Source organism: Electrophorus electricus, chromosome 10 (assembly GCF_013358815.1).
Source record: "Electrophorus electricus isolate fEleEle1 chromosome 10, fEleEle1.pri, whole genome shotgun sequence".
Lineage (NCBI taxonomy): Eukaryota > Metazoa > Chordata > Actinopteri > Gymnotiformes > Gymnotidae > Electrophorus > Electrophorus electricus.
In genome coordinates this window covers 15,376,673-15,393,026 of record NC_049544.1, presented here as the reverse complement: position 1 = coordinate 15,393,026, position 16,354 = coordinate 15,376,673, and the positions used below count along the sequence as shown (strand labels likewise).

Sequence of the window (16,354 nt, the reverse complement as noted above, 5' to 3'; positions counted from 1 at the left end):
ACAAGGTCTATCTTAAACAATGATAAGTGCTATAAACAATAAATGCTAGAGTTTGTTAAACAACATAAACAATACCCCACAATAAGTAATAATTTAGTCAGTCAATATGGGAGCAGTGTCAGTTGTCCTTTAAATATTCTGCAGATAGATGGGTCTTCAGTCTGTGTTCAGTTTACATTACTACTACTACTAGTACTGCTACAACAACAGCTGCTATCAAGTTACTGATTTATATTAGCTTTTATGCCTTCCTGACACATTAAGAAGAGTAAAAACCTGCATACACAGAGATTACAGGACCATACAGCTCACACTGCCAGTTCATGATTGTTGCAGACTACACATGCAGCATGCTTCACAGATCAGCATGCCATCTTACTATACACCAGTTTGCTAACTATGCTTTAGCTGCAGCAATATTTAATGCTTTCGTTTTCAACAGTAATGTGATCCAATATATTTTTATAGAAGGCTGATTCTAAAAACTAAAGGGCATTACTAAAGTGTTATCAGCGTCATACAGGCCATTATTAGCATAGTCATATCTATTCATGTCAGAAACACCTCTGTCATTCCCAGAACATGCCAAATGACTCTAGAAGTTTGCTTTCAACAATGAAACAGAAAACCAGGAGCTTACTGTCACCAATCTTGACTGGTCGGCTCCCAATGTACAGTTCACATGAAGCAGAATGAGTCAGCGCATATAAGTAAGAGAAAATACAAAATAAATGCTCTCAAGATGTTATCAGGTAGAGTACACAGAGTACAAAATGGGTGGTAGCACTGGTAGGTACACTGGCCAAAAATCAGGAAGCATGGTATGCGTGTGTGTGTGTGTGTGTGTGTGTGTGTGTGTGTGTGTGTGTGTGTGTGTGTGTTTGTCGTCTAGCTATTTCTCAATGTTTCACTTTTAGGGGAAAACATTTATTTTAAAGCTAATTAGCCCATATTGTTTTTTAAATCATACTGTTGACACACCACTTGATCATCCGACATACAGCTGTGTGTAGATGTCAAGGAACAGACAAACCACTAAACACTAGCCTCTACTTGGTGGGGGTGTAAATTGTGAAACTGCATGCAAACCAAGCTTACTCCCGTGCAAACTCAGTTTATTGCACAGATGTGTTGTGTAAGGCTCACACAACCACTCCCAATAGGCCAAGCAGAGGCTAAGGTCTTCAGAGTAGGTATTAATTTGGAAGGCAGAGGTCATGAAGTGAGCTGGAATGCTCGTACATGACCTAGAGAAGTAATCATATAGTTTAGTGTAGCTAGTCTTACTGGTTTCATGCACCAAATGGGACAGGTGAATACATACCTTATGGTTGTATATCTAATAATGTCTCTGATATTCAAGTCCTCATTCCACATTTCACAACTGGCATTCAAAATACTCTTCCTGTTTCCAATTTTTCACCTTTCAGTGAGAAGTGTAGATCATGTCCTGCTGATATTGTCTGGAAATCAGGACTATATATCCAATGTAAACATTCCTGAAATTCAGCACACTTAATTTTTTTTAAAAGTGTCTTACTTCTACTAAGCCCTTCCTTTTCCGACATTCACAAATTGCAAACAATTGCTTTACTGGCAATGAACAATCTCATGTACTATCACAGAATGGCAAAGGGACATAAAACACTTTAGAAAGACAAGAACTCAGAATATTTGCCAGAATATTTGTTGGACCAAGGACCCTCATGAAAACAGACATTCATTGACCCCAGGGCAATCAAGAGACATGATAGTAAAAAAAAATATATGTGCGAAAGACATGTGAGAGTATGCGTGGGAAAGGAAAGCCAGGAACCTTACAGCAAGGCCACATCCAGTGCTGCACCACATGGACCAAATGGCACAATGATCTTAGAATGGGACATTATCTAGGGTACACATTTGACATTTCCACAAGCCATCACTGAATAATTTGGTGGAAACAATTACTGTGAATTTGTCACAATGCATGAATGCATGTGATTCATCTGAATGTTGCCAGCATCCTGCACGATCAGTGACATGAGACTGGTCATCATGGTCACAGCACAGGAGAATCGCTGCAACACTCTCACTAAACACAGTCACCTTAACTATTCTGATATACTGAATGCACTATTTTGAATCCATTTGCAATGCCATACAGTAAGGGCCAATATTTCTATATTGATTCACATGGGATAAACTGAGCGGAAGCAGAAACGTGAGGATTGTTCCTGATCATGAGCTGCTAAGATTCATGGACTTTATTTTACCTTAAGATCATGACACATACTTTACACTGCTACACAAGGGTTGTTTTTAAAACCCACAGGACAGGTTGTGCACGGTACCAGCACATTGAACACAATGAACAAACATTAATTGTCTTGAATACTTATCTGGGCAACTTATTAGGAACATGCCTTAGACTGGATAAAAATGTTTAAAATATGGATAAACTGGATAAAATATGGGATAAAAATATGGGAGCATTCATTAGGTCACAATGACACAGAGGAGACCAACTGCAGACTGAAACACTGAAACAAATAACTGCTTTGCACAAAAATAAAGCCAGAAATATACAGCTCAGCAACAGTTAACAACCACACAGACAGTGTGGCTGTGGGGTAAGAGTCATTGACACGAGCATTATAAACTTGAGAAGTCAGGAGAGAAGGTGAAAAACAGGAAGCATAAGGGTAGTGTGGATCACTGGCCAAATAGCCAGCAGCAATCTTGTTAATGAGATCAGACAAGAGCGCTGAATAACTGCAATGTTTAATGTAACGGAGGCATACAAATATTAAATAGTTAATTTGCTCAACCTCTATTTATATAGTGACAGGCAGCTTTGGTCATGCTACTCTGTCAGTAAAAATGCTTACTTTAGCCAGGTGCAAAATTAATGTTCACCTCGAGACTGCTAGGCAGTGCTTTTATTTGGTTTGCAGCTGGGTCTTTGGCAGGTCCCGCTATGTGCCATCTCCTTTTACACTGAACCAGTGTTCTGCTGTGCCAGAGCATTTGTTTATGCAGACAAAGAGATGGAAGAATACTAGCAGAAACTCTTGCTAGTCATTTGAATCCTTAAATCCTTAAAATCTGAACCAATTTGGTTTGTCACTGTTTATGTTAAGTAGTCAGAGCTTACTTTAATTAAGTAGTCAGAACGTACTTGCTGATATACTAGAAAGCATTTCTTGGTGTAGAGAAGTCCCGGGTGTAGCTCTGCATGGAACATGGAAACACAATTAACAAGTTCTTTTTTAATCCATAACTAAAAATTCTGATGCTGGCTGTAATTTCTGTCTGCAGTATCAAGAGAATTAAATGTCACTTGTGAAACCATGTGCTAAAAACGAATCCATTGTAGAGGTATGTTACGTAACTTGTTTAAGATGTGTTGTCTCTTTATGAACCAACTTGCATGCAAAAGTCAACAAAATATTCTGCTTACTTTGGCCAGAACTCAGTAAAAGCTAAATCTAAAAAAAAGAAAAGCCTGTACTGAGATTCTGAACGATAAGCATGATCTGGGTTTACAGTTACCGTGTTATTTAATTTCAGGTTTGTCTTTGGGTGGAGCTCAGAAATAATTTGACACAGATGCCCAGCTTCATGGTCCATTCCAGCAGTATGTAATCAGAGAGGAAGAGCGCGCCAGACTCTCCTGGTCTCAGAGGAAGCTTCTGCGGTAATGGAGTAGATACAGAGTCTGAATTTGTCTTTATTTGGATACTCAAGTCCTTGACTCAAATCAATAAGAACAAAGATGAGAAGCTGATCCTGAACTTCCTCTGAAGGACAGAAGATAAAAAGGAAAAACACTACCTCCATTGCCGAGATGGCTGATAGGTGGGATTATCAACTCCCGCTGAGGGAGACCAACAGAAACAAAGCTACAAGGCAAATCAATAGTACTGACCAGAATCTGACTGGAGAGGTGGGGAAGAAAAACAGCCATTGCACAACACAAGACCCCACCAGCCGACAAATCTTACATAACCCTCAGTTCTCTGCGCTTGCTGCTTCTCCACTGAGTCTATAATATTCGGGCTATTACTGCACAACATGATGGCAATTACCAGTAACAGACTGAAACAGTGAAAAAAACTGTTGAGCACTGGCTCAAAAGAATTTGATGGTAGAGGTAGTTGGTACAGTGTTGAACAAATGCACTCAGTGACCTTTTGTGAACACACAGCAAAGTGCGTGTCCTAAACTGAGTGACAGCTCAAAAAGATAATGATACTGGTTCAACAGAAGCCTGATATTGGACCACGCTATGCTAATAGAACATGGAAACATTAGCCACTCCATTAGCATGATACTGTAAAGTCGGCACTCAAAGTCTTACCTGTTTAAGAGTTTTATTACAGCTTTGCTAAAAGACAGATCACAGGTAAATATCAAGAAGCATTATAACTGTACTAGCTGCCTCAAAGACATTCAGTGGAGCACTGATAATGAAAGAATGCAGAGGGGTAAGTGAGAGAAATAGACAGGAGCTACTATTGAGAAGTGTTCCTCTCGCCATTGTGTGAAAAGAGGAAAAAGTGTTTCTAGAAGGCTCCACTTTATTGTGCAAGCAAGGCAGACAAAATATTTTTTAAAAAAAGAAAAAGAAAGAAAAACCACAAGGGTTACGTATTTTTATATAGCCTTGTGGCTCAGGGTTTAGCACATTATAGGTTCTAGAAAGGTCCACAAATGTCACAAGCTAGGCTCACCTGGAGTTGTTTCATCCTCCTCCCTCAGGACATTGCTATCATCTCCGTCTTCCCAGGACGACTTCCTGCCGTCACCCACGCGGACCACTGTGAAGTTTGTTGGCATTTTCTCACCATGTGCTTTTCCGTCAACACGTCTCCCGTTCCTTATCTCGCTCCCGCTTGGTCTTGCTCTGTCTCTTGCCTTTATTGTCTTTTCTCTACCCCCCCCGTGAGCAACTCCCTCTCCTCCCGTGCGATGACTTGTCTCAGCTGTAGTTCGAAGTTCTCCGTTTCATTCCTACTGCTTGGTTACCGGTGGCCCATGTGACCAGCCTTCCTCCAAATATGGAGCTTAAACAACCCCGCCTTGTGGGCCAGGCACAAAGACACACACACACGCGCACACACACACATGCGCGCGCACACACACACACACACACACACACACACACACACACTGTAAAGACAGTCTGCCTTTCTTTTCTGTGGGAGTCGGGATCTCCACAGAGGGACAGAGACAAAAGAAGAGGAGATGAAAGAATCTATTGATTAAGTTTAGGCCTCTACCACTTCCTCTCTTTCAGACAAAGGGAAAAAGGCTTGACATAAAAAAGCCTGATTCCTGCTCAAGGAGCAATGAAACCCAGTCAGAACTGTAGCAGTTCAAAGCTTTACAAGAGCAGTTCAAAACGACCTTACAGATGAGTTTCTCCTAGCCACAGCAGCAATGGGATCCACATAATAATATTCAACATGTCAGCATGAATGGTCAAACATACATTTCTAACCAATAAAGATCTGAGCCTTGATCCTAAAAAATATGAGTTGCTGGAAATGGTCTTGTTCTTATATGAGTATCATACCCAGTTACTCAGTTATCATAATGTCACTCCACATGTCACTCATCTGTTCAAGCTTCACTACAAGCTCAGTTTATTGTATTCCCCACGATATGATAAAGACTTAGAAGACATATTTGGATTTGAAAACTGTCTAAACTCAAGAATCTCATAAAGACATCACAATCTATTTATAACTCCAAAATATTTGAAACAAACAAACAAACAAACAAAAAAGGTACAAAAGGTGCCCCTCTAACATTTAATGAATGAAGTCACATAGGTTTTAGGTGACTTTATTTTACGGCTGCTTAGAAATTCTATTTCTAGCTATTTTCTGCAAGTCATGGGATTCAATATCTTAGAATATTATATCACTATGGAGTCAAATTACAGTCATTTCCCTCTAAATGAACTATATAATGGAATAAAGCATAGAAGAAAAAAGTCCAAAAAGATGAGTTGTAAGGTATGATGCTGGAAACTGTCCACCTTGTTCCTGGGTTATCTCTAGACAGGGGTTATGAATCTTATTGGGTTCAATAAAATTTCTCACAAACATAGTATTCAGTGTGTTTATTCTGGCTTGTGTCCTCTGCCCACTGGGTTCTCTTAGCCAATGTGAATTTTATTGTGGTTGTGGTATAAAATATGTTAAATAATGAAATGTTTCTTCCTGAACTGTTTTTTCTTACAACTGCACCCTCAGGCAAAGTTCTCCACAAGACAGGGCATATAATGTTAAATACAGCTCAGACTGTAGTAAGAACCGATGACACATCCAGTTGGCTATAAGGGTCAAACTGGCAGTACAGACACATACAATTAATCTTATTTTCAATAAATATGAGCATCTATATTGCCGCAATGCACATATGATGCAAAATTGTCAGGCAACTTTTTGTGACCTTGAAATAACAGAGGCATAAGGCCAAACTGTTTATCTGCACATACAGAGGCACTGTGAACTACATTTCACCAATCAGTCACAGCAAATTGGATTAGAGCCTACATAAAAGGGCGGGTCTTCCATGAGAATGGTCCACCCACTCTGTTGCCTCTAGCAACTTTACTATGGGGCTCATACACTTAGACTGAAAATGGTGGTTAGTTTTTTTTTTTGATGTTGATCAAACCCAAAGGTGGGATTTGAACTGCATGTCATTACAGTGGCTCATTGTGATGGCGTCAGCTATCTTTTTAAATGAACTTATAATACAGTAATTGTTCAACACAGGACAGATTTGTCGTCAAGCCCTGATGCTGTTGCCATCTCACAAAGCCTTCTCTGGGCTATGTGCCATAATAATGTGCTGAACTCACAGCAAAGGTTATATTGCCTAGTAAACCCAACATCCTCATTAGTTATGGCACAAATTTCATCCAAAAATCATTTTCCTAAATGACCAGTGTAAGACAGATGAGAGTAGGAAAGAAAGATGAGTTTGTCTTGTTATCTCTGAAACTGTTCTTCCAGTGATTCTCATCAGAAGATGTGTCTTAGAAGGCCTAAAACTAATCAAACTAATCTGCAAAAGTCTCTTACAAAAGAAGCCTAATCAGGAGTCTATACCCACCAACACGTAAATGCACTCAGAACATGCCCTTTAGCTATTCTGGAATAGCTTAGTCATTTGTAATAGTTCCCTGTTACTTGCTAAAGCATTACATTTTAAAAACATTACAAAGGTTGTTAGTCTAAAGCTATAATAGACATAGGCTAATAGTCTAGATAGGGGTTGTGATGATGCTGAACAGAAACATTTATTTTTCAAATTAACATAGAACAGAAATCTATTTTTGCTTCTATTCTCGGCATGGTGGCTAGATGTGGGTATTGATGCATCAGGAAATATAACAAATGTACAGAGATGGGCTACTGAACCTTCCTATGGGAGACAAAGCTGAAGGGAGTGTTCTAAAGGAACCATATTTGGCTAACCTCAAGAATCATTAATCCATACAGTTTTCTGGAAACACTGGAAATATCAGACCAATTATTGGTAACGCAATGACAGACACTTTTAACAGCAACAACACACCCTAGAAAATGTAAACTGTGCAAATAGTCACACACAAAGAGTTTCAACAGTACAAGACATCAGAGTTTACAACCCAGTTGTAACTGAGCATGCTCCCAAAAGCAAATAAAAACATTCCAGCACATCCCAGGGACTTCACCCTAACGGTTTAGTCATTTGAAAATGAAGGGCTGTCTCACTTCTTGACCTTTGATTTACTGACAGTGTTATGCTCCAAAGGCACCCTGTTATTCTGATACAGCTTTCGTTTATGTTGAATCCTAACAACTAACGGCCACTTTACACACCCCACTAAGTGTATTAGTGCCAGTCTGCAATCAGTTGTTAACTAAGAGAGCATAATGCAGCTTTCCTACTTCCTTCTCCTGGGCTTCATCCTTAATCACTGGGCTTCCTGGGCACTGGGTAAGAATGACACACCTGCTAGCATGTGGAAGAAGCCAAGTGGAAGCATCATGAAATGTACAGATTATTGGGAAAGTAACCATAAAAAAGAAAAGTGACAGAAAGTCACTGGAACCTTTAGAACACAGATCTTTCATTTTTCATTCAAATCCCCAAATCAATACACCTTTACTGGAGCCCTTCTCTACCTCTCTATGTCTGGCCATGTCATGAGAGGGGTGTGGCTTCAAGGCACCTTCCACTGTGAAGCCTGATTGCAAAAGCCCAGGGCCTAGGTTAATCTTGTCAATGCAGACAAAAGATGAGATGGCCCTTAAACCAGCCATTATATAGAGGCCAGCAATTCATTCTTCCCTTGAAAGACAGGAGAGGCAGGTAATAGCAGAAATGGAGCGGAAGCTTGGCACTAGACATCCTGAATAATTAAAGAGCATACTGGTAATAGAGTGTATGGGGATCACACAATTTGTTAGATCTGCTGAATTATGTTTCTGAACACAAAATAAATTCACATTTCATTTTACTTCATCTGGCAAAGGTGAGATGCAATTTCACAAACACAGAAAAATGATTAGCTAAAGAAAAATGGTGAATCTCTAATCATTTGACATGCATTAGATATGAGATCCAAAAATAAACAGTACTTACTGTAGAATTATGATGCCACCTTCTGGTGATTCTCAGTTAAAGCTAATGTGCTCTTGTTTTCAGCAGTTTCATCTGACAAGCATTTTTTGAATTAAGAACAAGACAAAAAATTTAAATAAATTCAGATAAGAAAAAGACTCAGATAGGATTAAGGTATATGCTGTCTTAAGATAACCTTTTGATACTGTACAACCTAATCAAATTCAAATATTATGAAAAAAAATGGAGAAGGCTGATATTCAAGCCAAATATAGGTGTTTACGAATAAATAGGAAATATACAAAGGCTCTTTAGTCCCTCTTAGATAAGCTTCTATACACATTAAGTGATGATTTATTTAGGAATTTAATCAACAGTGTGAGGCAACGGTTAAGCCTGGATTACAAGTGATACTGCAATACAATTTGAGGGAACAACAAACGAAACAATCACAGATGTGTTGAGGATTTCTTCTCTCTTTGCATGTTTTGTAGTCACCCAATCAGTTTTACTCTACTCTGTTCCACAGTAAACATTTTACCAGACATCACTACAAAACTTGGTACATATGGAACTTGTCAGAGCTAGTCTGTTTTAACAGACTGCAGTGCTTATAGTAAAGACCAGTGGTTACCTTAAAGTAAGAGAACTAGGAGTGTTCTTCTTTAAGAATTCCCTGTAATCAATAGAGTGTTTAAAAGCCATAGAACAGGCAAAAAAGTCAGACCTTTCCAAATGCAACTAAAATTAAATCAAAAGAGCAAACAATTGTGTCTATTTAGGTATTTCAGATTATAATTAGTAGATCCATATATACCCATGCAATAATCAAAAAAGACTGCGAACCCATTCCCCTGCTGGGTACTGTTGTTACCAAAAAGGATCAGACTGTAAAAGGGTAGGCATGTTTGGCAAAAGTTCAGAACAGGAGGGTAAGTGCTGTGGAGCTATACTGTAACATTGCAAACCTGGATGTTCACAAAAATAGATATTCAGTAACCTGTAAAGACCTTTCAGTTCATCATGGACAACTGGTCAAAATTCACGAGAGCTTTCCTTTCTAACTCAGGCAGCCATTAGCAGGTGACGACAGCTCCACGAGCAGTCTCGCTGGTATCCTTCTCAAATGCTGCAGTACATGCCACTCTCTCAGCTGTCTGTTTCACGTGGCAGGATCAAGTGCTACTTTTTTATGGAATCACTTATGCAACGGAAACCACACAGCGGGAGGATTTCGCGGAGCGTGCTGCAGGCTGCCCTTGTGAATGGGAGAGGTTTCCTGGACCAGGGGGATAGGTGGAGGGAGGAGAACAGTGTGACGCCGGGGGCCATCTGCTGGGGCTACAAGGCCTCAGGCAGTTCCACTCCCATCAGTAAAACAACTGAGAAAGGCTGTCACCTGAGATTTAATAAGGTAGAATTCATTGCTGCAGCCAGACAATTCTCAGTATGGTAACAATAACAAAGACGTTCAGCAAAGTCAAAGATAGGGCATGGGGTTCAGATTAAAAACACCACCCCTGGTGCAGTTTTTTTTTTTTTTTTTATGTAAAGATTCATGAAAGAGAGCTGGTACACAAATCACCTTGTATATCATGCCTGGTTACAAAGACTAAGCCAAAAAATTTACCGAAGACAATGAGTTTGATTGTTTGTTTTGTTTAGCTCCTGTACATTATAAGGGCAGCTCTTTGGAAAGATCTGTAAATTAACATTTATTTCAATTAAACCAATAAATCTACTTCCAAACACTATTTCCAGTATGTATTGTAATTTAGTTTTTTTTTCCCCACTTACATTCTGCCAGCCCAATCAGATCTGCGACAATGACTGTTTACAGAGACAGATGGTGCATAAGCTATAGAGGGAGGTTCATGCCATGAACACTGCTCTGTCAGCTGCAGGCAGTAACAAGACACTAGAGAGGTGGAAATTCCCATAATGCGTTATGGACAGAAAAGGCAACCCCGTTTTGGTCTTGCATTTTTAAACGTTTGTAAGCGGGCATGGAGGGTATGATGACTCACGCGACGATTAACTGTGAGCTTCATGCAAGTCTTCTAGCATGCAGTGGAAAAATACACAGAGGCCTCAGAAAAAATGGTGGCGCTACTATAGATAAAAACAAAATGCAAAACGTTAATTGAGGATAACAACTGTATGGCCTATTAATAAAGTGTTCATATCCATATTCTCAAAACCACATTGGTGTCCAAAGATCCTTTAGAATACCCATGAGACCATTAGAGCATGCACTACTGCAAATATCTTCATTATAAGACTATAAAGATGATTTATGAGGCTTAATGAAGGAAAAGTGAGAACACCAAAGTGCTGAGGGAAACACTATTCTCAGTATAGGCATACGTGGTACCAGTCAACAGCAGCATGTTAGATAACAAATAAACTACTTAAAATTGTTAATTCTTTCTTTCTAATGATTAGGTGAATCCAAACAATTTTCAGAAATCAAGAGGTCTCAGAAAATAATCTCAGAAGTCAAAGCATCTCTACACCATACAATTAACACCTCTTTATAAGACAGCATCTGAGTGTCCTTTTTATTGAAATGTATGATAAAATCACACATAAATGATTGGATGATTACTATTTAACCAACGATATCTAAGCACTTCTCTTTCTATGTCTTTGCACCTTACTATGCAGTGGTGCCAAAATCATAGGTCAAGCCCCCAGTGATCTAGCATGGAACAGCCTGGTCGTGAACTTGAATGCCCAGTCAGGTTTTCGCTGTTTCCTGACTGAGAGAGACTCCATGTAAAGGTCCATATAAAGCCTACCTGACAACCTAGTACTCACTCTCCCTTTTAGCCTCTGCCAACCAACATCGATGCGCACACAGGCAGGTGTGAAAATTAGATTACACTTTAGTCAACACAGGGGAAACAACACCCAAATGTGTGACAACTGCCCAAATAAAAACAATGCAGGGTTTTTAGGAGTGCTTTGAGCAGGAACTTGACAAACTGACAAGTTAGGCAGGAAACATTTTCTTGTTGTTGTTTGCTTGTTTGTTTTTTATTTGCTTTTACTAAATACATATGGCATTGTTTAGGTTTAAAGATGAGTTGCTGTGACTCTCATATGCCATGCCATGCAATCTGCTGTACACAGTGTTATTTACTGACATTCCTGCACCTTGCTGTAACTTGTTCATCACATTCACCAATTACTAATGGATGCCACTACTTGTTGAATAATGCTAATAAAAAGCCATTTAAGAGCAAAGCATTCTCTACCTCTGAGAACCACTTAATAAGATCTTTACAGTTATGTATTTACTAGACTAAATGCTATTTTTTAATTACTCTAGAACCTATCTAAACTTCTTTTCAAGCTTGAACACAAAGAATCTGATCTATTAAATTCCAATTTGAAATGAGTCTGTGTTTCAGAAAATGTTCACGGAGTGGTATAGCTTGTCTAAGCAAATGAATGCAATTAGGTTAAATAAATGTCCATGGAACATCAAATCTGATTTGAGTTTTACTGGCAGAACCACTCTGCTATAAGAGTGTGTAATTACATACACCATAGCCCATGTAAGTCAGGCAACTAAAGGAAGGCACAATTCCCAGTCGGGTGTTTCACCTGGATGTAACCCCACTAGTCCATTTTGGGCAAGAGAAATGCACTTCCAAGAAGTCAGTCATTTTTACTGATAACCCAAATACCTACTGGATGCAGTCGACTGCTCCAGATCAAGCTTCTCTGTGATGTTTGCATTATATACAGGTTTCAGCAAAGCAAATGTGAGATGCAGTAAAAGAAAAATGGGAAAATTTGAATATTTTGTTAATAATATTGTGAGTGCCATTAATAATGTTAATAACAACAGAAACTGTATATTTCAAGACATGGTCACTGTGAACTCCACAAGAAAGCCTGTGAATTATTTTCCATCAAGTGAACTATTGTTGCTTTCAAAGTATTTGAATAGTGCTGCTTATGACGGATACAGCAAGCACAATATTAACAGACTACAATGGATAATAACAATGACACAGACATATATTTTACGAAATCCTTACATGTTAACATGTTACATGTTAGTTTATATAGAATAAAGAATAAGTGATGGATAATATCAGATTTAAATCTGTTTTTCTTTATTCATGACACTACCCTTCTATCATGAATATGTTGGGGAAATTTTGCATAATCATGGAAATTGAAAGTGTTTTGTGAAATATCTTCAGTGCCTAAAAGACTAAAGGATAATTTATTTAATTTCCTTTAGCAAATTAACAAGACAGCAGACAGTACAGGTCAGTAATGTGAGATGAGATCCCTGACTCAAATGGTGACTGATGTGTGCAATTCTGTTGCAGAAAATACTGAGTATGCTACAGTCGCCAAGAGATGCTCTTGATGAGTCAGGTTAACAGCAGAATTATCCACGTTTGCTGCTGTTTCTGCAGTCTCAAGCTTCTTGAAGCCAATACATGAGTGTCAGACAATATGACAATCTTTATTCTGTGCACTTTAAGGGAAAGTGGCATCTAGCTAAACAAGAGTTCATAGTTCATTACTTTTTATTTTGCTGTTAAAGGCATTTATCACAGTGTAATTAATTGTAACGGCCACTGAGTAAAACTAACCTAAAGGTCCAGCCCTAAACATAGCCACAGATTACATAACTTATTCAATCATATACACCATAAATGGCATTACAATAGTAATGCCATTTATGTGAAATACAGGCCTACTATATTTCTCACAATAGTTGCAAAGGTAAATAAATGCTTATACCAATAACATAAATATCTAATCAAGGCCTAATATAACAATGATCTAATCTATTATCTAATAACATAAATGTGTGACATTATATCTAATAAATATCTGATCTAATATCTAATAACAAACATTTTGAAATTTGTACCCTCTGCGAGGCTACACCACAATTTTAAAAAGGTTGACAACACAGGAAGCCAACACATGTGACACACCTGAGGGGTGGAGAAGCATTATAATCCCATACTGTGCTCATTGTGAATAATTACATGAACATGGAAACACATTCAGCAATTACCATTCACAACACTAGACATTAGGCTTAAATTACATAAACCCATCCAATTTAGCAAATGAATGTTCAAAGCAGTGATTCAACTGAGTATGGCATTTTTGATAAATGTGTCATGGTAACAGAATCCTTCTCTGTACCTAATGTATAAGAGCGGACAACTACTTTGAGACTCTACCAACTTAACGTAACACGTAAACAAACAAGGAGCGTCATTATTAATAAAAGGAGATATCTGAGCATAGAAAGTGCAGTGTATCAAAGAATAGCCACTGCTTAAAAGACAAACTAACTTTTGCCCTTGTACATGTACTTATCATGTGCAGACCCCACCCAATTCTATTTCACAATAAGTCAACTGGCAGCGCAAGCAAACACACGCACACACACAAGCAAACTCACACACATCTACACACATACACACGCACACACACAAACGTTAACAGAGTACAGAAATAAAGAAGCACAGGCACCAACTTGCATTAATTGAGCTATTCTGGTGAACTGAAGATGCTAAGCCTCATTGCTCTCTGATGCTAACCTAGCCCGTGTCTGTATTACACTGAAGAGGCCTGATGGTTTTTTTTAATAAACAACACTACAATTGCTAACCATCCTAACTAGAGCATGCTGTGTGCCCCTTGTAAGTGTCTCTATTTTTGTACAAGGCAAGGACACTTGAGAATGTTGATGAATGCAATCAAAGTTAGGTAATTACAGTATTCGTGAACATACAGTGAGAAGTACTATACCGTTCAAATCCACTAAAAGATGCGAGAACAGAGCGCTATATATATATAAACTGCCTAATAATAATAACTAATAATAATAATAATAATAATAATAATAATAATAATAATAATAATACTGTAACTAACATTAGTACTATCAGATTATATACAGGATGGTTCTAAAATTGGCTGAAGTCTGCATGTAGTGAACGGTATCAAAGCAATCACCACTCACCGTATTTATTCGGCTCTCTGCTATACTCAAGGATAGGAACAGCTTCACGCTGATCTAAAGCTCCCTCATCTCCAAAGCCAGGTAAGGGGTCATGGTGAACCCCCGCGTTCGTGCTTTCATTGCCGTGACCTACGGGGATGACAACGAATCTTTCAGTCATGCTTGTCTTTTATTTCACCTCTCCTGTCTACACAAAACTTCAGGTCTCCGACGTCTTCGCCATGTGAAACATAGTCGACAAGAGACTGCACTAGCAAAGCAAGTTCAATAGTTGGTGCAGCTACCAGAGCAGCACGCGTCTGTGCTAGGCAGAATTGATTGCGTTATAGGCGTATAAAGGCGTGTCAGTTTAATACGCTCTCTGATTGGCTGACTCATGTACGAACTTCTGTCAGTCCGCGCCAAACATAAACGAAAAGACAGTCTCTGCTGGTAGGGATATTTCTGAACTGGTGAAGTCTACGTAGAATATTACAATTTACTTGTTAGCTTTGTATAAAGCTCTGTGTCATGTATTCACCAACATTCGAACAGGATTCATCTGGGGCTATAGTAATAGATTAAGGTAATGCTATTGAAAAAAGAAGTGCAATTAGCCGTCAATTTAATTCAGAGTTTTATTCAGGCTTTATGATACTGAGAAAAGATATTCAATAATTCGGCGAAATAGAAGTGGAGTGTTATCGTTAAATACTGTCAATAATAATAATAATAATAATAATAATAATAATAATAATAATAATAATAATAAGTACTTAGCTAGTAAGTAACCTAAAAATGTTACTGGGAAGGCGAACCATTGCTTATTTAAAAAATATAGCTATTCGACAATTGTAAGCCTCATATTAAGACGATTGATCTGTAGACTTATGGACAGAAATTCAATTATATACATCTTCGCTGCATTAGATCCAGTCCGTTTGAATAGTTATAACACAGTCTGAATGGAACACTAAAAATGACGGTTGAGATGTGTTATGAGATGTATTACATTAACCGCTATTCATTCAGAAGTTAATGAATCTGCATTTTAGTACAAACAATGTTTTATAGATAAATCAGCCAAAACTTGGCAAAAGGATTGTCTGTTCTGTTACTAAACAAAATATGAATATCACAAAGCCAAATGGGCTGTCAACATAAGAAGCTTTTGTGACATAAATTATATGACAAATTCAACTGCTGCATGACCATTTGAGTTTCCTCCTTGCTTTCCACATCAACATAAATTTGCCATACTGAGCCCAGAGGAAATTCAACAAGTACCATGGTACACAACAATACAATACAGACAAGGAGTACAACAAGTTAGACATAATTGTTACAGAATGATATGGGATACACTCGAGTACCCTGTTCCTCATATACAGAGTGATAATAAATACGTGTGCAAATAGGTGCTATTGCAGTAGTAATATGGTGGCTAGATAAACACTTTTCCAGGGCACTTAACTACTTCCAAAATGTCCTTGACACACACACACACACACACACACACACACACACACACACACACACATCTTATATGTGTGTGTGTGTGTGTGTGTGTGTGTGTGTGTGTGTGTGTGTGTATATATATATATGTATATATATATATATATATATATATATATATATATATATAGGAAATATAGGATAGATAAGAAGAGTACTGTACATATAAAACTGTACAGATATATATACTGTACATATAAGATACGAGTACTGCACATATTGGAGGCATACCTC

At 38.3% G+C, this 16,354-nt stretch overlaps 1 protein-coding gene across 4 annotated transcripts in view; it reads right to left on the bottom strand.

Moving 5' to 3' along the window:
* The window catches only part of slc12a7b (solute carrier family 12 member 7b), a 44,762-nt gene extending 29,873 nt beyond the window's left edge, over window positions 1–14,889 (bottom strand). For 2 of the 4 annotated variants that reach the window (XM_027002946.2, XM_027002947.2), the window contains exon 1: window positions 14,627–14,889. In XM_027002946.2, the coding sequence (XP_026858747.2) occupies window positions 14,627–14,786 (160 nt within the window). In that variant the 5' untranslated portion in view covers window positions 14,787–14,889. Of the gene's footprint in view, window positions 1–4,715; window positions 5,064–8,631; window positions 8,704–14,626 lie in introns of all 4 variants that reach the window. The other 2 variants (XM_027002948.2, XM_027002949.2) reach the window with 2 other exon arrangements.
* Window positions 14,890–16,354: the final 1,465 nt, after the last annotated feature.